Below are 21,075 nucleotides of genomic sequence, written 5' to 3'. Positions count from 1 at the left end.
CCCCCTTCCTGAGGGGCTGCCGAGGGGAGTGTGGATGGTGGAGGTCAGATAGTGCTCACTGTCGTGGAGCAGCAGCTCATGCGTGGCTGGTGGCAGCCAGGCGTGTGGTCTTCTAAGGACAGCTTATTGTCTCTGGGGTTCTGTGGAACGGAGCAGAGCAGAGGGCTCTCTCCGCCTCTTGTTCCAGGACCATCAGTGCTAAGTAAGTGGGGCCAGCAGCCCCCAAGCTCCAGAAAGTTCTCTGAGCCTCTTTCTCCTATGTGCCTTGCCCTCTGGGTCTGTGTGGAATTCCTAGCCCCTTCCCTTCCCAGCAGCTCTGGCTGTCGGACCTCTGAGCTGCTGCTCCCCACACCTCTCAGCTTTTGGGAAGGGTCTCTGCCCTCTTTTTTAACTGAACCCGGGTCTCCAGCCTGGCAGGTGAGAACTCTGCCTGCTGAGCCACCGTGGTCCGTCCTCTTTAGTTGTTTTCACTTCATTACATAATGTGCAGAGGAAAAAAATCAGACAACATGGAAAAGCAAAAAGGGGGAAGTGAAAATTGTCTATAGCCACAGCACTTTTGGAGATAACTCACATTGGCATCTTGATGGGTCTCCTTCCAGACTTTTCTCCTGATGGATTGTTTTTTTGTTTGTTTGTTTTTTTGTTTTTTTGGCATAGGCAGGCTCCAGGAATCGAACCTCCGGCATGGCAGGTGAGAATTCTGCCATTGAGCCACTGTTGTACTGCCCCTCCTGATGGATTTTAATGAATTAAAATGGAATTGTGACATGTACTTACTTTGTATCCTGCTCTTTTCCATTTCCTATTTCTTGATTATTTTCCACGTTAAGTCAATGTGATATTTTTAATGACTGTTTAATATTCTATCTTCTAAATGTCCTGTGATTTATTTAGCTTCCTTGGAGGTTGTTTCCAGTGTTTTGTCTTTGTGAACACCACCCCTCAACAAAATACGTTGTAGCCTGCTATTTGCACACATCATTTAGTTCTTTTGGAGAAATTCTTGTCAGAGGAATTGCTGGGTCCTGAGGATGCCTGGCATTCTTCAGGATGGGCGAAAGCTTCCAGCTGTTAATGATGAGTTGTGAGGCTGGGTGTTTTATGTGGAGCCCTGAACAGCTGTGAGAACCCAAACCAGCTCACTCACCTGGTCTGGATTTCCGTGGTCCTAGTTCACCATGGGAATGTCCTCTCCCCTCCAAATCCTTCATAGCCCAATCCAGCCCCCCCCTTTCCACCACCCTGGTCCTTCCCATTTTGGCGACTTCTCCCAGCACACCAGGCTTGGCCTCCCTCCCTCCTGAGCCAGCCACTTAGAGCCTTGGGGGCTGACCTGGTGTGGTTGCTTGACCAGCCCTCACTATCTCAACTTTGCAGTTGGATGGAAAACTCCAAGCGGCTGCCAGGGGCTGAGCCCTTCGGCTCTTTAGCTCCATAACTCTCCCAAAGCATCCACAAAGGGCTAGGCACAGAAATCATGTGATTTGCCGAGCTCATGGGGGTGGGTGGGCAGCAACCCTGGTCTGTTTCCAGTGCAGTGTGAGCTGCCTCCCTGCATCTGCCCGGTGGGGGTGAGGGGTGGGTTGGCCTCGTGCCCCTGGGGCAGTCGCAACCCCTGCCTTCACGGCATGCCCTCTCACCCTGCAGGTCTTTAGCCCTGGGTCTGCTGGCAGATTATGGGTACAACGGCTAGCACAGCCCAGCAGGCGATCTCGGCGGGCGCCCCCTTCGAGGGCCTCCAGGACAGCAGCACGATGGACGGTCGGCACTCACTCAGCATCCACTCCTTCCAGACCATGGGCTTGCACAACAGCAAGGCTAAGTCCATCATCCCCAACAAGGTGGCCCCCGTCGTGATTACGTGAGTGGCAGTGTGGGATGTGACCAGGCCTCAGGTCCGGTTTCCTGTAACCGGTGGCTGGAGGAGGTGGTGTGGCATAGAGCACTTAACATTTACAAACTACTTTCAGTTTCATAGGGGAAGAAACTGGCCCAGAGAGGTTAAGCAGTTTATCTGGAGTCACAGAGCAAGCAGCTGGCAGAGCTGAGTCTCTGTTGTGGGTCCGTAAGTCCATGTTACTTACCACGTCCCCAGTGCCAGTGAGCGTGGGAAATGAAGAGTGGGATGAAGAGGGACCTTTTTGAAAATAATTTTTGGCCGAACATTTTCAAAGGAGCTTTATATACTTAGAGGCATAAAATTTAGATTTTTTTTTCACAGCCAGTAATTATGGTTTGACACTGAGGTTAACACCAGGTAGTTTAAGAGCCCCGGGCTGAAAAGCTGGCTGTTGTTGGGTCAGCTCTCCAAATTAAGCCCTTCTCAGACATTCCCTGGGGAGCCTAAGGGTTTGTTCTGGTCCCATATTTTGGGAGAGACCTGGGCATGCTGTGTGTGCTCAGAGAAAGAGGGACAGGGAGGGGTCCTGAAACTCTGTCCTGGGAGTCCTGGCTGAAGGAGCAGGTGCTGAGCCTGAGGACAGGAGGACAGAAGGGACTCTGGACCCATCTCCTGGTGAGTTGGGAAGCCTTGTGCTTTCCGCTGCATCCACCCACTGTGCTCCCTGCTCTGGGCCCTTTCAGGAAGGCAGGAAGCAGAACATATGAGCTAAGAATTAAACACACTGCTCACATAGAAGTTTGGCCAAAATCTAGCAGATAGGGCCTTCAGTGTAAAGAAACCTTAGGGATGGAAATGATAAATCCAGCTTGCTGGCTTTTGGGCAGGACAGGAAAATTGTAACCATAATAAATTATTGGAGAAAATAGATATTATATAAGAGAGACCTTATACTGAGTCTCTATAATGGCAGATGACAAAGCTAGTTTTCGGCCCGAGAGCAGCATCGAGAGAGACGTGTCCCAGGCCTGGCTCTGTCGCTCATGTGCTCCATGACCTTGGGCAAGTCCCCTTTGCCTCTGCAGGCCTGAGTTCCCATGTCAATGTAAGCAGGGATGACATTCAAAATATTTACCCACGTGGCGTGGCAGAGAACAGCCGGCTGTCTGTAAGAATCCAGTATAGTGGTTCTGTGCATACCTAGAATCCACTTCGAGTGCAGCACCCGTGGGTTGTAGAGTGTTTCTGCCAGGAGGGATCTCAGAAATCATCCTACACAAGGGGTGGCAAACTGCGGCCTGTGGGCCAGTCCACGGCAGCTGTTTTTCTAAATAAAGTTTGATTGGAACACTGCCCCTCCCATTCATTTACATCTTATCTGTGGCCTTTTAGAGCTTCAGTGGCAGAGTGGAGTAGTTGTGATGGAGACCATCTGGCCCATGATGCCTACGATATTTGCTCCCTTGCTCATAGAAGAGGTCTGCTGATCCTTGATCCAATGCAGCTTCCTCATTTAACACATAAGAAAACTGAGTTTCGGGGAGGTAGACAAATGTGTCCCCCATAACTGGGGAGATGGTAGCAGAGCTGGCAATGGGAACCCAGGGCTCTTGAGTCCTCACCTGGTGCTCCCCTATCTCACCTGTTCCACCACCCTGCCTTTCCTAAAGGCAGTTCTTTTGTAAAGAGGATCAAACACCAACTCTGGGAGACTGTCTGATTCATAGTTGTAATCAGCACAGTAGTATTTGTGTCTTGAGTACATAGTAAGTCTTGTGGGAGCATTTGAAACTTCTCCTGGTTTAGCATCTACATTGTCTGGATTTTCACTTGTAGCTGCTTGAAATGGCCCTGGGTGGACATAGAACTTCTTCTGGTAAGAATAACTACATTGATAAATGCTTACTGGGCCCCAGGAACAAGGCCAAGTACTTACATCCATTATCACATTTAATTGTCACAAAGCCCTAGGAGGCAGGTATTCCTGGAAACCAAGCTCTTGAGAAGTTAAGTCACTTGTCCAAAGCCATGGAATCACCAAGCAGTGGATCTGGGATTTAGATCCAGGCCACCTGGCTCCAAACCCTGTGTTCTGCAGTTTCCCTCAGTGCTGGCGATTGGCAGCATCAGGATTGCTCTCAGACGCAAATCTGACGGAGGGACCATCTGACAGTGGTGTATTAGGGTGCGGTTTGAGCCACCGGAATGAAGTAACCCCCAAGTAGGATGTCTTAAAAAGGACTCCACTTATCTTTCTCATGATCCAGGCCAGTGTGGCTGCTCCAGGATTATCAGGCACACAGGTTCCTACCCAGCTGCCCCACTTTCGTCAACATGTGGCTTCTATCTTGTGGTTCAAGATGGCTGTTCCACACCTGCCCTCACTTCTAAATTTTAATCAGAGAAGGGAGAAGATGACGTGGTGGATATGCTTCCCTTTAAGGGGATGGCCTATAAGGTGTGCGTGATACTTCTCACATCCCATTGGCCAGATGTAATCACATGACATCTCACATCCCATTGGCCAGACCTAATCATATGACCATGGGTAGCTGCAAGGGAGGCTGGGAAGTGTAGGCTTCGGCTGGGTGACCCAGTGCCCAGTCACGATTTGGGGGCTCTGTTACTGAGGAAGAAGTGGAGAGAGAATATGGGGTACAGTGGGCAGACTTTCATAAATGGCCAGCTGCATGGGCGGGGGTGGGGTCTGTGAGTGTGGAGAGGGCCCTGGCCACGGGGCTGCCTGAGTGTTTCTCCCATCTTCCCTGGGCAGGTACAATTGCAAGGAGGAGTTCCAGATCCACGATGAGCTGCTCAAGTCCCATTACAGGCTGGGCCGCCTTTCAGACGCCACCCCCGAGCACTACCTGGTGCAGGTGAGAGCAGGCCCCACCCTCCAACTCATCTCTCCCTGCTTTGGACCTATCCCAACTCTCCCCATTCTCTTTCCTCATGGCTTCCCTCCCTCACCTTTCTCCTACTCTCCTTCTCTACCTCACCCTCTCCACAGGGACAGAGCAGCATCAGTTTCCCTTGTGCCCTCCAGGATCCAACTTCATTCAGTGGTTTAACATAGTTACATTACAATTAGGTATTATTGTGCTGTCCATTTTTGAGTTTTTGTATCTAGTCCTGTTGCACAGTCTGTATCCCTTCAGCTCCAATTACCCATTATCTTACCCTGTTTCTAACTCCTGCTGGTCTCTGTTACCAATAACATATTCCAAGCTGATTCTCGAATGTCGGTTCACATCAGTGGGACCATACAGTATTTGTCCTTTAGTTTTTGGCTAGACTCACTCAGCATAATGTTCTCTAGGTCCATCCATGTTATTACATGCTTCATAAGTTTACTCTGTCTTAAAGCTGCATAATATTCCATCGTAGGTATACACCACAGTTTGTTTAGCCACTCGTCTGTTGATGGACATTTTGGCTGTTTCCATCTCTTTGCAATTGTAGATAATGCTGCTATAAACACTGGTGTGCAAATGTCCGTCTGTGTCTTTGCCCTTAAGTCCTTTGAGTAGATACCTAGCAGTGGTATTGCTGGGTCGTAATCCATTCTGCCAGTCTATGTTTTTTGATTGGGGAATTCAGTCCATTACCTTTTAGTGTTATTACTGTTTGGATAATATTTTCCTCTACCATTTTGGCTTTTGTATTTTATATATCATATCTGATTTTCCTTCTTTCTACACTTTATTCCATACCTCTCTCTTTTGTCTTTTCGTATCTGACTCTAGTGCTCCCTTTAGTATTTCTTGCAGAGCTGGTCTCTTGGTCACAAATTCTCTCAGTGACTTTTTGTCTATAAATGTTTTAATTTCTCCTTCATTTTTGAAGGACAATTTTGCTGGATATAGAAGTCTTGGTTGGCAGTTTTTCTCTTTTAGTAATTTAAATATATCATCCCACTGTCTTCTAGCTTCCATGGTTTCTGCTGAGAAATCTACACATAGTCTTATTGGGTTTCCCTTGTATGTGACAGATTGTTTTTCTCTTGCTGCTTTCAAGATCCTCTCTTTCTCTTTGACCTCTGACATTCTAACTAGTAAGTGTCTTGGAGAACGCCTATTTGGGTCTATTCTCTTTGGGGTGCGCTGCACTTCTTGGATCTGTAATTTTAGGTCTTTCATAAGAGTTGGGAAATTTTCAGTGATAATTTCTTCCATTAGTTTTTCTCCTCCTTTTCCCTTCTCTTCTCCTTCTGGGACACCCACAACACGTATATTTGTGCGCTTCATATTGTCATTCAGTTCCCTGATCCCCTGCTCAAGTTTTTCCATTCTTTTCCCTATAGTTTCTGTTTCTTTTTGGAATTCAGATGTTCCATCCTCCAGTTCACTAATTGTAGCTTCTGTCTCTTTAAATCTACCATTGTAGGTATCCATTGTTTTTTCCATCTTTTCTACTTTGTCCTTCACTCCCATAAGTTCTGTGATTTGTTTTTTCAGATTTTCTATTTCTTCTTTTTGTTCAGCCTATGTCTTCTTCATGTCCTCCCTCAATTTATTGATTTGGTTTTTGAAGAGTTTTTCCATTTCTGTTCGTATATTCAGCATTAGTTGTCTCAGCTCCTGTATCTCATTTGAACTATTGGTTTGTTCCTTTGACTGGGCCATATCTTCAATTTTCTGAGCATGATCCGTTATTTTCTGCTGGTGTCTGGGCATTTGATCAGATTTCCCTGGGTGTGGGACCCGGCTGGTTGAAAGGTTTTTCTGTGAAATCTCTGGGCTCTGTTTTTCTTTTCCTGCCCAGTAGGTGGCGCTCGTGGCGCTTGTCTGTCTGCGGGTCCCACCAGTAAAAGATGCTGTGGCTCCTTTAACTTGCCAATCCGAATCTCGCAGTTGGTCCGGGAAACCGTGCGTGGAGGGGGGGTCGCCGGCCACCGCAGCTTGGGGGAGTGCCGGTCCAAATTGCCCAGCTGGCCCGAGATGCCAAGTGTGGTGGGAGGGCCCCGCTATCCAACGTTCCCAGTCGGACCGGGAAGCCACGTGTGTGGAAGGGACCCCGGTCGCCAGCCGCCCCGGCCTGGGAAAGCGCGCACCCCTTGGGTATCTCATCGCAGCGGATTCTCCCTGCCCGTTCAGCCGTTCCACAATGGGGTACGCTGTCTTTTTGGTCTCTGTCGTGGCTCGGGGAGCTGTTTCGTATTGTTTCTGTTTCTTTAGTTGCTGTTCTGGAGGAAGAACTAAGACCCGCGCGTCTTACTAAGCCGCCATCTTCTCCAAGATCCTTCTTGAACGTCGTGGCCCTAGGGCACTTTCCTATGGCCTTATGCAACCTCCTGTCCTTCTGTCCTCCTCTCTTCCCTCACGGACTCGGCCCGGTCATACCTCCTCCCTCTGCAACCCCTAGGCTGGGAATCTCCATCCTTTTCTCTTTTGAGACATAACTTAGCTGGGCTTAGCTGGGAAAAAAAATACAGTTCATGAGGGTGGATTTTTTTTTCAATCTGTGCGGTTCACTGCTGTCATCCCAAGGCTTAGACCAGGGCTTGAGCACAATGGAGATGCTCAGTACATGTTTGGTGAATGAATGACTATGTAATCATGATGATTAAACTATACTTGTTGAAAGAAAAGCTGGGAAATTTAGCATTTGGAATAACTAGTCCCACTTCCTATCTGTCAGGCAGTATAGGTAGGGTTTTGGTGGAGGCAGGGGGTTGGACCAGATGACCTCAGGGTTCCTTTTTTGCTCAGAATTTAACTCCTCTGGTTGCCTCTGCTTTTGTCTGACTGTTTGAACACTGTTTTCCTCTTTTCTCTGTAGTCATTGGGAGGGGGGATCTCCACCCATCCTCAGAATTGGCAGGGCCCTAGAGGAGAGCTAGCACAGTTGTCCTTTGGCTTCTTCCTGCTGCTCCAGCTCTGACTCCCTAGTCGGACCCCTTCCCCATGAGCTTCCTCTGGGGATGAGGGGTGCTGAGTGGGGTGCTGACTTTCCTCCTGGGGAGCTGTGGCCCACCCTCCCCCAGAGCCAGCTTTGGGATTCTCCCCCTGGAGCGCCTCTCCCTGCTCTCTTTCTTTGAGATGTGGCTCACATGCCACCTTCTCTATGAAGCCTTTTCCCATTCCCCTTAGGAGGACTTCTCTTTCCTTTTCCCTTTTCTATGACACTCTTCCACAGAGCGCATGTTATATACCTTGTTTTTTTTTTTGTTTCCCATGAGCCTGTGAGCAGCTTGCTGGCAGGACTGTGTCCCCTGCCCTGACTGACCCTTCCCATCCCCTGGGGCCTGGGACAGAGCCTGTCTGTAGAAGATAACCCTTGAGCCATCTGAATGGCCCCCTGTGGCTCTTCACCTTTTCCAGGGCCGCTACTTCATGGTACGGGATGTTGCAGAGAAGATGGATGTGCTGGGCACCGTGGGGAGCTGTGGGGCCCCCAATTTCCGGCAGGTGCGAGGTGGGCTCGCCATATTCGGCATGGGACAGCCCAGCCTCTCGGGGTTCAAGCGGGTTCTCCAAAAACTCCAGAAGGACGGACATAAGGTAACAAATCTGGGGAAAGGAGCTCCCAGGAAGGGCAACTTTTAACTCCTGTCCTGTCTGATGTCGCGGTGGCGTATTGATTGTTTCCAGGACAAGGCTGAGGGTCTGCTGTAACTGTAGGCTCATCTTTGTCTGAACTGACCCAGGGGTTAGTGTGGAGTGACCTTCTGTGAACCCGAATGGGTGGGGTGTGTGGCCTGTGTGCAGGTCCCATCTTCCCAGCTTAACTGAAGTTTCTAGAGTGCCAGGTCTGCCAGCATATCTCCCTCTGCCTGTATGTGCTCTGTGAATGAATGATTGCTTGTTGGTGGTAAAGGCAATCATTTCTTCAGCTGATGTTTGTGAAGCACCTAATTTAGCCAGGGTTCCAGGCTAAGGATTGTGGGGATGTAAAAATGACCAGGACAAGATTCTGCCCACAAGGAACTTGTAGTCCATGGGGAGGAAAGATGAATTCATGGATAATGTTAATACAAAGTAGGAGTTAGCCCCACGAGATTCAGATAAGGGGCTGTTGGCACTGAGAGGAGGGAGGGATTACTGCTGACCGGGGGGGTTATGAGGAAGTGGCATTTGGAATTTTTTGCTTCTTGGGTAGGATTTGGGTTGCAGAGATGGGGTGGGGTGATGGGTCCTTAGGGAGAGAGGGTCAACATGGACTTGGAGGCCAGATGGTTGTCATGGCTTCTGGACTCCTGGCAGGAGTGTGTCATCTTCTGTGTACGGGAGGAGCCTGTGCTGTTTCTGCGTGCTGATGAGGACTTCTTGCCTTACACACCTCGAGACAAGGAGAACCTTCAGGAGAACCTCCAGGGTCTCGGGCCCGGGGTCCAGGCCGAGAGCATGGAGCTGTCCATCCGCAAAGAGGTGAGGCTATGGGCCAGCGGGGTGGATGGGAGCTTCTCCCCTTTGGCAGGCCGCAGGCAGTTAAGTTGAGACCCCAGCCCAGCTTGGTAGACATGTTCCCTGGGGCCAGCCCGTGAGGCTCTGTGTTTCTGTCCTGCTTGGGCGAGTGGCTGGCTGCAAGGTCAGCTCACAAGGTAGCCAGAGGAAGGACTTCCTTTTCCCGGCTGTCTTTGCCACTGCCCCTTTCCAACCCTATTTTTCCCTTGACACTCAGCATACTTATTTATAAAGGGGTCTGGTGAAGCAAAAAGAGCTGTGCTAGGAGTCTCAGACTGAAGCTCAGTGTTTTCATGAGCATTAGGCCTTGGATGAGTGGCTTCTGTCTTGGGCCTCTGTCTGTTTTTAGGTTTCTCTGTCCTCGTCTATAGCATGGAGGTTTGTCAGGGTCACTGAGCCTGTTATCACACAGGCATGGGGTGATGGTGCCCCGAGTCCCAGTGAATGGTTGTCTCTCTACCCCATTACAGGGCCTTGGCTGCCGTCCTCTGCTTTCTTCCAGCTCCAGCTGACTGAGACCCCAACCCTTGCAGTTGGGAGCCTAGCTCACCCTGCCTGTCCCCTGTACAGCCCTTTGCCTGGCCCTGCAGCCACAGTAAGCCCTCGCATCAGTCCCTGGGCCACTGATCATCCCAGATCCCGCCAGGACCCCCAGGCAGGGTGCTGCCTGCCGCTTGTCTGGGAGGAAAAGCCTGCCCATGGCCCCAAGTACCTCAGCCAGGAAGCTTGGAGGGAGCAGGGTGGGGTGCAGGTGGGTGTGTCATGGCCCTTGGTTCCTCGCCTCTGCCCAGATCCATGACTTTGCCCAGCTGAGTGGGAACACCTACCACGTCTACCACAATACCGAGGACCTCCGGGGCGAGCCCCACGCCGTGGCCATCCGGGGCGAGGATGACGTGCATGTGACAGAGGAGGTGTACAGGCGGCCACTCTTCCTGCAGCCCATGTACAGGTGCCATGGGACCGGGACCCCAGTGTGCTGCGCATGGGTGCTTGCTGGGACTGCCCTCCAGCTGCGGACTCCATTTCACCACTTGCAGGGTGGGCTGGCTTCCCCACACCCATCTCTCACCAGGGTAAGGGCTGTGTACAAGCTGTGCTCGCGACTGCTAGGGGTGGCGGGGCGGTCCGGGGCAGAGGCCTTCCTGATGAGCTCCTCCCACTTGCCTGGCAGGTACCATCGGCTGCCTCTGCCGGAGCAAGGGGCGCCCCTGGAAGCTCAGTTTGATGCCTTTATCAGTGTTGTCCGGGTAAGTGGGGGTGGCAGGGGGTTGGCAGGTGCCTCTGAGGGTCATCTGTGACTAGGCCCTGTCTCCGTGGAGATGTGCAGGGTGGGGACGGCCTGGGCTGGCCTCAGAGGAAGGCCTCGCTCTGTGTTTTACTGGGTTGTGTGTATTGGGCTGTGTCTGTGTGCATATGTGTGCGCGTGTGTGTCTTTGTGCAGGGTTGTGTGAGTAAGATGGGCATTTGTACATCTTCTAGTGACAAGGTCTGGTGCCGACTCTCTGAGAATTGGACTCTGGCTGTGGTTCGGCTGCCAATTTGCTGTGTGATTGTAGATAAATCACCAACTTTTCTAGACCTCAATTCCCTCCATTTCTTCAGTGGAGCTAAAATTCTTTGCCCTGTATACTCTTGGGCTTAATACTTCCCGAGTGCCAGCTTCAGTCCCCGTCTCTTCAGGGTGTCCATCGCCTTATTCAGTTTGCATCTCACAGTGTCACATACAGGCCTTGTCCCCTCTGGCAGTTCAGAGCCTGCTCACCTGCACGCACTCCTTGGAAGTCCACCGCAGCCCAGGAAGGTGGCCCGGCCTGAGCTCCTGGGGACACCCTTTGAGGGTGGAGCTGATTGGGCTGTGGAGCTGGCCCCTTGCCTAAGTCCGATTGGTTTGCTGAAAGAGACTGAACCTCCTGTCCTGCCCCATCTTGCCACAGATCCTGGCACGGGGATGGGTGGAAGTCATGAATCCCTTCCTTGGCTTGACCTCAGCCTCGGGGTTTCTGGGTCCATGGGGTTTGCTGATGTTCACGGCCTTTCTCCAGGAGACCCCCAGCCTGCTGCCGCTCCGTGATGCCCGTGGGCCTCCCCCCACCCTTCTCTTCAGCTGCCAGACGGGCATGGGCAGGACCAACCTGGGCATGGTCCTGGGCACCCTCCTCCTCCTCCACCACAGTGGCACTGCCTCCCAGTTGGAGTGAGTGACCCCATACCTCAGGGGCCTGGGGGCGAGGAGGGTGGGCTGCCCTGGGGGTGATGGGAGCATGTCCTGGAGCCTGAAGCCAGAGCAGGGAAGTGGGTCCTTGGGGCTCACCTATTAGTTTACTGCAGATTTGCTGAGTGACCAGGAGAAAGTCACTTGACCCTTCTAGGCCTCAGTTTCCCCGATGGGGGAAATGCCTTTTGCCTCCCCAGCTTGATTCACAGGGATGAGCTGGGTTTCTCAGTGGCTGTCTCAGTGGGAGAGAGTGGGTATCCATGGGGGCCCTGCTGACTCTGTTCCTTGTCAGGGCTGCCTCCACGCAGACCAGGCCGCTGCCCATGGAGCAGTTCCAGCTGATCCAGAGATTTCTCCACATGGTGCCGCAGGGAGGAAGGCTGGTGGGGGAGGTGAGTGAGGGGTGACACGAGCTGGGAGTAGAGGGACACTCCTTCCTCTCACTGAAGTTTCTCTTCCTCCCCTGATGCCCTCGCTCCTCTCCACCTGTCATTCTCTTTCTGTTTCCCTCTTGCCTTTTATCTCCTGCCATTTTTCCTTGGCCCCTCTCCCCTCCCACCTTCCTGACCCTGGCCCCTGGCACCAGGTGGACAGAGCAGTCACCGCCTGTGCAGAGTTGCATGATCTGAAAGAAGAAGTCTTAGAAAACCAGAAGAAGCTGGAAGGCCTTCGGCCAGAGAGCCCAGTCCAGGTGAGGGTGCAGAGAATGGCGTGAGAGCTGCTGTCTTTATTTTTTTCCTTGTTATAGAAGTTGTGGGTTTACATGCATAAAATACAGGATTCCCAGATACCACCCTATTATTAACACCTTGTATTGGTGTGGAACATTTGTTATAATTGATGATACCTGTTTTTATAATTGTACTATTAATTAAAGACCAGGGTTTAACTTAGGATTCACAGTGTAGTATAGTTTCATGGATTTTAAAAAATATTTTTATTCTGTTACTGTATATGCAATCTAACATTTCCCTCTTTAGTCACATTAGTTATGTGATTCAGTGCTGTTAATCACATCAGCAGTGTTGTATTATCATCCCCACCATCCATTACCAAAGCATTTCCATCATTCCAAATAGGAATCTTGTACATTTTAAGCCTTAACTTCTCATTCCCTGTCCCCACCCCATCCCGTGGTAACCTGTATTCTAGATTCGGACTCTATGAGTTTGTTTATTCTAGTTATTTCACGACAGAGATAGCATACAAGATTTGTCTTTTTGTGTTTGGCTTATTTCACTCAACATGGTAATTTCGAGGTTCAACCATGTTGATGCGTGTATCAGAACTTGGTTCATTTTTATAGCTGAATGATATTCCATTGTGTTTATATGCCACTTTTCATTTGACCATTTGCCAGGCACTTGGGTTGCTTCCACCTTTTAGAAATAGTAAATAATGCTGCTGTGAACATTGGTGTGCAAATATCTGTTCGAGTCCCCGCTTTCAGTTCCATGGGGCATGTTCTAATAGTGGGGTCACCGGGTCATATGGAGTTCTATACTTAGCTTTCCGAGGAACCATCACACCGTCTTCCACGGTGAGCCTTTGTGTATGTATCAGCCCCGGAGTCTGAATTTGTTAGACCTGTTGACTGGTTTCTTTCAGACTGACTTTCCCTGGCTGCTTCCTCACTCATGGTGAGAGTAGTTTTCAAAGGATAGAGAGATGAGGGGAGCTGGACCTGCAGGAGAGACAGGCAAGGAAGACGGGAAGTTTACTTTCCCTGACCCAGTCCCCTCAACTACAGAATAAACAGGATGGAGGAGGGGGTGCTGGCTGGGGGCGCTGGGAGCCATGGGACCCAGACACTTCCCAGACTGCTCATGGCTCCTCCCAAAATAAAACCCCTGATGTTTCTTTGGGAAGGCTGGGGTTTAGGCCAGCCTGCTGCTTTGGAAGATTGATGGACTCCTGGCTCTGAGCAGACCCTGTCCCACGTTCTGGAGAAAGGAGGGCAGCTTGACAGGTGTTTGTACACAGTGCACGGAAAGAATCTTAAGCCTGCAGTGCCTTTAATAAAGATCACTTGCCTTTATTATATTTTAAAAACAATATTCTATTATAGAAAATTGGGAAATAACAAAGAAAGGGGAAAAAAGTCACCCATAACCCCAGCACAGCTGCTGTGAGCATTTTTGCCTCATTTCCTTCATTTGTTTACGTTTTTGATTTCTTCTGTAGGTTGCCCCAGCACACGCTTGCATCTTGCTTATTTCCTTTAGCTGTAGAGCATCAGCCTTTTCCGTGTTGATACCTGGTTTTTATCACTGAGATTTTCACTGTGTAGCTTAAGCCCATTATGTGGTTCAGCTGTTACCGGCCTAGAGGTTAAGAGTGTGGGCTCCAACTCAGCATCAAGGGATTGAGAAAAACCCTAGAATGAGCTGAGACTTAGCATCAAGGGATTGAGAAAACCTTCTCGACCAAAAGGGGGAAGAGGGAAATGAGACAAAGTGTCAATGGCTGAGAGATTCCAAACAGTGGAGAGGTTATCCTGGAGGTTATTCTTACGCATTAAGTAGATATCACCTTGTTAACCAAGATGTAATGGAGAGGCTGGAGAGAACTGCCTGAAAATGTAGAGCTGTCTTCCAGTAGCCATGTTTCTTGAAGATGATTGTATAATGATATAGCTTTCACAATGTGATTGTGATTGTGAAAACCTTGTGTCTCATGCTCCTTTTATCTACTTTGTCAACAAAGGAGTAGAACATATGAAATAAAAATAAATAATAGGGGAAACAAATGCTGAAATAAATTTAGTTTAAATGCTAGTGATCAATGAAAACAAGGGGTAAGGGATATGGTAGGTATAATCTTTTTTTTTCTTTCCTGTGTTCATTTTATTTCTTTTTCTATTGTCTTTTTATTTCTTTTTCTGAATTAATGCAAATGTTCTAAGAAATGATGAATATGCAACTAAGTGATGATATTGTGAATTACTGATTATGTATGTTGTTTTATTTTTTTAATAAATAAATAAATAAATACATAAATAAAAAGAGTGTGGGCTCCAGCCCTGCCTTCCTGGTCTGGCTGTGCCACTTACAGGTTGTGTGAATTGGGCAATCTGTTAACTTCTCTGGTGCCTCAGTTTCCCCATTTATAAAATAGGGACCGGTAATATCAGCTACCTCACTGGCTGGTTGTGAGAATAAGGGGAGTTGACTTACACAGAGCACTTGGAACAGAACCTGATGGGCTAAATGTTCCTTGAGTGTCGCCTGCCATGATTTACTAAACAATCCCATTGTTGGCAGAAGTGAGTTTACTTCCGGTCCTCACCAGTACAAATACTTCTGCGATGTGCAACTTCAGAGCAATGAGGCTTTTCCGTATTTAGGACTTTTTTTCTTTAGTCTAGATTAGAGGTCTGCAGAGTTCAGCCCACGGACCAAATCCAGCTTGCCATTGGCTTTCATAAATAAAGTTTTTTTGGAACAAAGCCTTGCCTTTTATTTACAAATTGTCTATGGCTGCTTTTAGGCTGCAATGGCAGAGTTGAATTGTTGCAACAGAGAGGTATAGCCTATGCCCCTAGAATATGTACTCTTTGGCCTTTTGTAGAAAGATTTGTTGAACCCTTGTCTCTATTCTAGCAGTGGAATAAAACCCGGGCAGGGGGCGCGGCCTTTCTCTAGGCCCTTATGTTAATATCACTTGCTCTCCTAAGCAAATATCACTTGAGACCTAAGGTTAGAAGGGGGACCTTTGGGATTCTCTATGACAGTCCCCTACCAAGGGGTGCTAGCTGGGGGTAGGAGACTTGCATGGGGACCCAGCTCTGTTTGTCATCGACTGTGTGACTTTGAGCAAGTCCCTTTGTTTCTCTGAACCTCAGCTATCCCTGCACCAGGGATTCACTGTAGGAAATTGGCTAGGGTTAGACGCTGGGAAGAGCTTCCAGATTGGCAGAACTCTTTGAAGGAGGGGTAGACTATCGTCTGTGGATTTGGGAGGCTTAACTCGGCCCTTCAGGATGGGGTTGGGGTGGCCTGGGGTGCCCTATGCTAATGCCCTGCCCCCCCACCCCAGGGTGGTGGCATCCAGCAAAGTCTCCGGCAGAGGGCGCTGCGGAGCCTGGAGCGGTACTTCTACCTGATCCTGTTTAACTACTATCTCCGTGAGCAGGTGGGGCCGGGATGAGCGTCGTCGTACACCCCTTCTCCTGGGGTGCCTCTGCCCTCCCACCCCACAGGTGGGAGGAGACTAGGGACAAATGTGTGCTGATCCCAGAGGAAAGCAGGTGTGGGGAAGATGGAGGTGGGGAGAGTAAGGAGAGACCCAGATAGGCATTGCTCCTTGAGCAGGCTAGGGAAAAGGACTCCCCACCTGTCTCCCCTGGACTCCCATCTCTGTACCCTTGGCCATGGTTTCAAGGGCCTAGGGGGATCGAGCTTCAGCAGACCTGGTCCTTCGGTACCCACCCCATTCTCCCTACCCTGGGGCCACAAGGGGCATGTGGGAATGGTTAGGGGATCTCCCCATCCCATAGGGTGGGCTGGGAGAGCTCAGGATGGCCCCTGAATGCCATCTTTCTCTGCCTCGGGCTGCAGTACCCGCTGGCCTTCGCCCTCAGTTTCAGCCGCTGGCTGTGCACCCACCCGGAGCTGTACCGCCTACCGGTGACCCTGAGCTCAGCGGGGCCACTCGTCTCTGGGGACCTCATCACCAAGGGCTCTCTGGTGAGTATGGCTGGCTGTCCTGGGGGAAGTGAGAGGAGGGAGGTTTGGACCCAGGGCCACTGAATCTTTTAAAATTTTTTTAAAAAATATTTTTATTGACAAATCTTTACACATGTATAGTCCACACATGATATACAAGCAAAGGTTCATCATATCATCACTTAGTTGTGTAGTCATCACCATGACTGCATTTTTTAGAACCTCCACATCACTCCAGAGAAAGAAATAAGAAAAAAGGAAAAATGCGTACATCCTATACTCCTTACTCGTCCCTTTCATTGATCACTAGGATTTCCATCTAATCAATTTAGTTTGCCCCTTATTCCGTCATTTATTATTTATTATCAATATTTTTTACTCATCTGCCCATAACCTGGATTTGGAGCATCAGACACAAAGTTTGCACAATCACACAGTCACATTGTGAAAGCTATATCATTATTCAATCATCATCAAGAAATATGGCTACTGGAACACAGCTCTACAGTTTCAGGTACATCCTCCAGTCACTCCAATACACCATAAACTAAAAAGAGGTATCTGTACACTGCATAAACATAACCTCCAGGATAATCTCTTGACTCTACTTGAAATCTTTCAACAACTGAAACTTTATTTTGCCTCATTTCTCTCTTCTCCCTTTTGGTCAAGAAGACTTTCTCAGGGGGAAGAGCGAAATGAGACAAAATAGTGTCAATGGCTGAGAGATTCCAGAGTCAAGAGGTTATCCTGGAGGTTGTTCTTACACATTAAATAGATGTCACCTTGTTAGTCAAGATGTAATGGAGAGGCTGGAGGGAACTGCCTGAAAATGAGCTGTGTGCCAGTAGCCATATTTCTTGAAGATGATTGTATAATGATATAGCTTTCACAATATGACTGTGTGATTGTGGAAACCTTGTCTCTGATGCTTCTTTTATCTACCTTATCAACAATAAATTTAGATTGAAATGCTAGTGCTCAATGAAAGGGAGGGATAAGGGGTATGGTAGGTATGAATTTTTTTCTGTTGTCTATTTCTTTTTCTGAATAGATGCAAATGTTCTAAGAAATGATCATGTTGATGAATATGCAACTATGTGATGATACTGTGAATTACTGATACATATGTAGGATGAACTGATCAAAAGTTAAGAATGTTTGCATTTGTTTTTTGTTACATTTTAAAAAAAAATTTAAAAATTAATAAAATAAAAAAAAAAGAAGTCTTTCTCAAACCCCTGATACCGGGTCCCAGCTCATCCTGGGATTTCTATTCCACGTTGCCAGGGAGGTTCACACCCTTGGAAGTCATGTCCCACGTAGGGGGAGGGCAGTGTGTTTGTGTGCTGAGTTGTCTTAGAGAAAGGCTGCTGGATCTTGATTCCCATGGGACTAGGGGAAGCATTCCCTCACAGTAAGCAAAGGGTTAATGACGTGTGGCATTCCCTCATGGGAAGCAAAGGGTTAATGGCCTGTGGCATGGTGAGATCCTCCTGGGGACAAATGGGTTGCTCTAAGGCCCCAAGATGTATTTGCAGCCTTGGCCAGTGTTCTACTCTAGTACCTTCTCAGACTCAAGAGCTTGGGATGGGAGGAGTCAGGAGACTGGAGTTCTAATATCTTTGCCGCTAGTTTCTCGTCTCCAAGCCTCAGCCTCTTCCCCCAGAGAGTGGGTGCTAGCCTTCTTACCCTCCCCAGGGTAGGAGTGAAGCTCCAGGCCTGAGAGTGGTCTGGCAGCTGGAAGATGCCGACTTGGCCCCTCCTCTCAGCTGGGTGGCCTCTGGCTTGGCACTCTCCCCACAGGGGGCCGACGACCTTGTCTCCCCGGACGCTCTCAGCACCTTCAGAGAGATGGACGTGGCCAACTTCCGGCGAGTGCCCCGGGTGCCCATCTATGGCATGGCCCAGCCCAGCGCCAAGGTGACTGCTTGGGGGGCCAGGGTTCACTTGGGGAGCAGGGGAGCGGGAGCCAGCTCTCTCCCTGACCGTCGTTCTGTCCCCCAGGCCCTGGGGAGCATCCTGGCCTATCTGACCGACGCCAAGAGGAAGCTGCAGCAGGTTGTGTGGGTCAACCTGAGGGAGGAGGCTGTGCTGGAGTGCGACGGGCATACCCACAGCCTGGGGTGGCCTGGGGCGCCCATGGCCCCTGACCAGCTGGAGGTGAGGCCCACCTGCCTTCTAAATACCCCTACCTTGGAGGCTTCCTGGGGAACTGGTCCGGGACAGTCTTTAGAAAGTCCCACTTCTTATTGTACAGGTGGGGAAACTGAGGCCCGCAGTAAGTGGTCTCAAGGAATGGCTGACCTGGCTGTGTTCTAGTGTTCTCGCTTATCCCTGGCTCCAGGGGTTAGGACCCCCGGGGTTCAAGGAGGGGCCGGGCTGGGCCCAGAAGCCAGAGCTGGACCTACTAAAGTGGCAGTGGCTGCCTCAATGGCCTGTGACCTCTGACCCCCTCCCCCAGAACCTAGAGACTCAGCTGAAGGTGCACCTGAGTGGGCCTCCCCTGGGCGTGGAGGGCCCTAGGACCCCCCGGTTCCGGACGTGCCTCACCATGCAGGAGGTTTTCAGCCAGCACCGAGGGGCCTGCCCCGGCCTCACCTACCACCGCATCCCCATCCCAGATTTCTGCGCCCCGCGCGAGGAGGTGAGGGCTGCCAGGGAAGTGGGGGAGGTGGGGAAGAGATGGGGAGGTGGTGGAGGAGGAGGGGGCCTCTGGCCTGGGCCTTGGCTGTGGGCGCGGCTCAGGGAGAAGAAATCCCCTCAAATTCCCCTGCAGGGGCTGGAGGTCGTCTCACAAGGTTCTCAGATTTGGCCCAAATTCCCATCCTCCCAGGTTTTGTGTTTCCTTGTGTGTGTGTGTGTGTGTGTGTGTGTGTGTCCTATGCTGTAGGTGTGAGGATGGGGTTGGGCGTGGCCATGGCCTCTGTGGTGTATGTCTTTATTGGCTGTGTGTGAGGAGTGTGTTGTGGAGTGTGTATATATGTGTGCTGAGTGCATTTCTGTGGGGTTTGTGGTGCATGTGTTGCCTTATTGGTAAATTGTGTGGGGAGCTGGTCTTCTATGGGGAGTTCTGTGTGTGTGTGTTTGTGTGTGTGTGTGTGTGCGGTCTGTGGAAGAGGGTATGAGTGGAATGACGGCGTCTGTGTGTGTGTGGTGTCTTTAGACTCATGACGTATGTGTCTTTCTGAGCATCTGTGTAGTCTGTGTGTCTTCAGGGGCCCTGTACACACGTGTCATGTACGTGCCTGGCACGGATTGTATGTGCGTTGATGTGTGCCTGTGTGATACGCCCGCTTGTGTGTGTCTGAGCGGGCTGTGGGTGTAAGCGGGGTTCTGTGTGGGAGGGTCTGTGTTGGGGGTGGGCCTGGGTGGGGTGGGGCTGCGATGTGTTCTCTGTTGTCCCCTGGGGGCTGTGCCCTGTGGCCTGCCGTCGGGGCCCCATCCTCAAGCAGGGACTGGGTTGGGTCCTGCTCAGGTGGGGGTGCGGCCAGGGGCAGGCGAGGGGTGGGCCAGAGCTGTGCTTGCGGTTCCCACGCTGGGTGTATGTGCAGCCCGAGGAGTGGCGTGTGCCTGTGGTGTGCCCGGGTGTGTGCCTGTATCTGCTCGTGTGCTGGGTCCCGGTCACCGAGGTCAGGGGTCATGGCTATGTACAGGGTGCAGCTGTTGGCACACACGTGGGGGTTTCTGGTGTACCCCCTGAGGTGCGTGTGTGCAGACGAGTTTAAGCCTGGTGCAGGGAGAGTGGTCGGAGGACGGCTGCAGGGCTGTTGTTTGGGTGGGTGGTCCCCACCGGGAATATTTGTGCAGCCTGGAGGCCCCTGCCGACTCAGACCTTGGTCTCCCACCCAGGATTTTGACCGGCTGCTCGAGGCCCTGCGGGCCGCCCTTGCCAAGGACCTGGGCGCCGGCTTCGTGTTCAGCTGCCTCAGCGGCCAGGGCCGCACCACGACCGCCATGGTGGTGGCTTTGCTTGCCTTCTGGCATGTTCGCGTACGTGGGGCTCTCGTGAGGGTGGAGTTTCCAAGTTGGGTGGGCACTGGGGCCCGAGACCCTAGTTGTGGCAAGGGGTGCGGGGGCAGAGCCTGTGCCGGGTGTCCGCGAGCCTCCTTCCCTTGTCCCTGGAGGAGGGGGCAGTGTGGGTAGGGGCTTCCCTGTCCCACAGCTGTCTTCTTCTCAGGGCTTCCCCGAGGTGGGCGAGGAGGAGCTTGTGAGTGTGCCTGATGCCAAGTTCACCAAGGGCGAGTTCGAGGTGAGCATGCCCCATGGGGTCCTGGGTAGCACCAGTTGGTGGGGGGATGGGGGGGAGCCTCGTTGGCAAGTCTGGGTGATCTCCAAGCTCTTCCTACAGCCCTGGCCCTCTTCTCCCTCATCGTATCAGTGCTTCCCTGTTCCTATTTCATAGATGAGCAAGCTGAGGGAGGGGCAGCTTGGCTCCTCGGCCCTGGTGGACCACCAGGTGGGGCTGGGTGAGGTTGGCACCTGACCTCTCCCCCTGCTGTGGGCTGCTGTGTGCTCCTAGGGAGACCACTTGCCACCACCTTGTCTGGGTGATGCTGACACTGCCATGCAGGCCCCTAGAACCCAACTGTGGATGGTTACCTTGGTGAGGGGCCCCAGCCTGCCCTGCAGTGTTTCAGTTCATGGCCCTGGATGGGACAGCTGCCAACATTTCAGAGCACCCACCCAAGTATCGTACACCTGCTGGGTGCCAGGCGGTGTCTTCCCAGATATCCTGTGAGTAGGTGATGTCCCCACCTGTGGCGCTCCGAGCTGGCACGTGGCTGCCTGGGGGTGGGCGCTACAGCCAGCCCCCATCTGCCTCATCTGCCTCACTATGCATCCCTCCCCTGCCCTTGCTGCAGTCCTGCTGTCCTGGCTTCCTTGCACTTCTCTGAACTCGCTGAGCTTGATCCAGCCTCTGGGTCTTTGCATGTGCTG

General features: G+C 51.1%; 1 protein-coding gene across 5 annotated transcripts in view; it reads left to right on the top strand.

Annotated features, from left to right (window-relative positions):
• The window catches only part of PALD1 (phosphatase domain containing paladin 1), an 87,741-nt gene that overhangs the window by 38,795 nt on the left and 27,871 nt on the right, over window positions 1-21,075 (top strand). For 3 of the 5 annotated variants that reach the window (XM_077125020.1, XM_077125017.1, XM_077125019.1), the window contains 16 exons: window positions 1,651-1,864; window positions 4,617-4,719; window positions 8,167-8,346; window positions 9,049-9,213; window positions 10,041-10,201; window positions 10,424-10,499; window positions 11,295-11,446; window positions 11,760-11,859; window positions 12,054-12,158; window positions 15,506-15,601; window positions 16,027-16,155; window positions 17,941-18,057; window positions 18,142-18,297; window positions 18,599-18,781; window positions 19,987-20,127; window positions 20,315-20,386. In XM_077125020.1, coding sequence (XP_076981135.1) covers window positions 1,680-1,864; window positions 4,617-4,719; window positions 8,167-8,346; window positions 9,049-9,213; window positions 10,041-10,201; window positions 10,424-10,499; window positions 11,295-11,446; window positions 11,760-11,859; window positions 12,054-12,158; window positions 15,506-15,601; window positions 16,027-16,155; window positions 17,941-18,057; window positions 18,142-18,297; window positions 18,599-18,781; window positions 19,987-20,127; window positions 20,315-20,386 — 2,121 coding nt within the window. In that variant the 5' untranslated portion in view covers window positions 1,651-1,679. The other 2 variants (XM_077125018.1, XM_077125021.1) reach the window with 2 other exon arrangements.

The sequence above is a fragment of the Tamandua tetradactyla genome, chromosome 13 (genome assembly GCF_023851605.1).
Source record: "Tamandua tetradactyla isolate mTamTet1 chromosome 13, mTamTet1.pri, whole genome shotgun sequence".
NCBI lineage: Eukaryota > Metazoa > Chordata > Mammalia > Pilosa > Myrmecophagidae > Tamandua > Tamandua tetradactyla.
The sequence above is the reverse complement of the archived record's forward strand: the minus strand, read 5'-3'. Positions and strand labels throughout refer to the sequence as shown.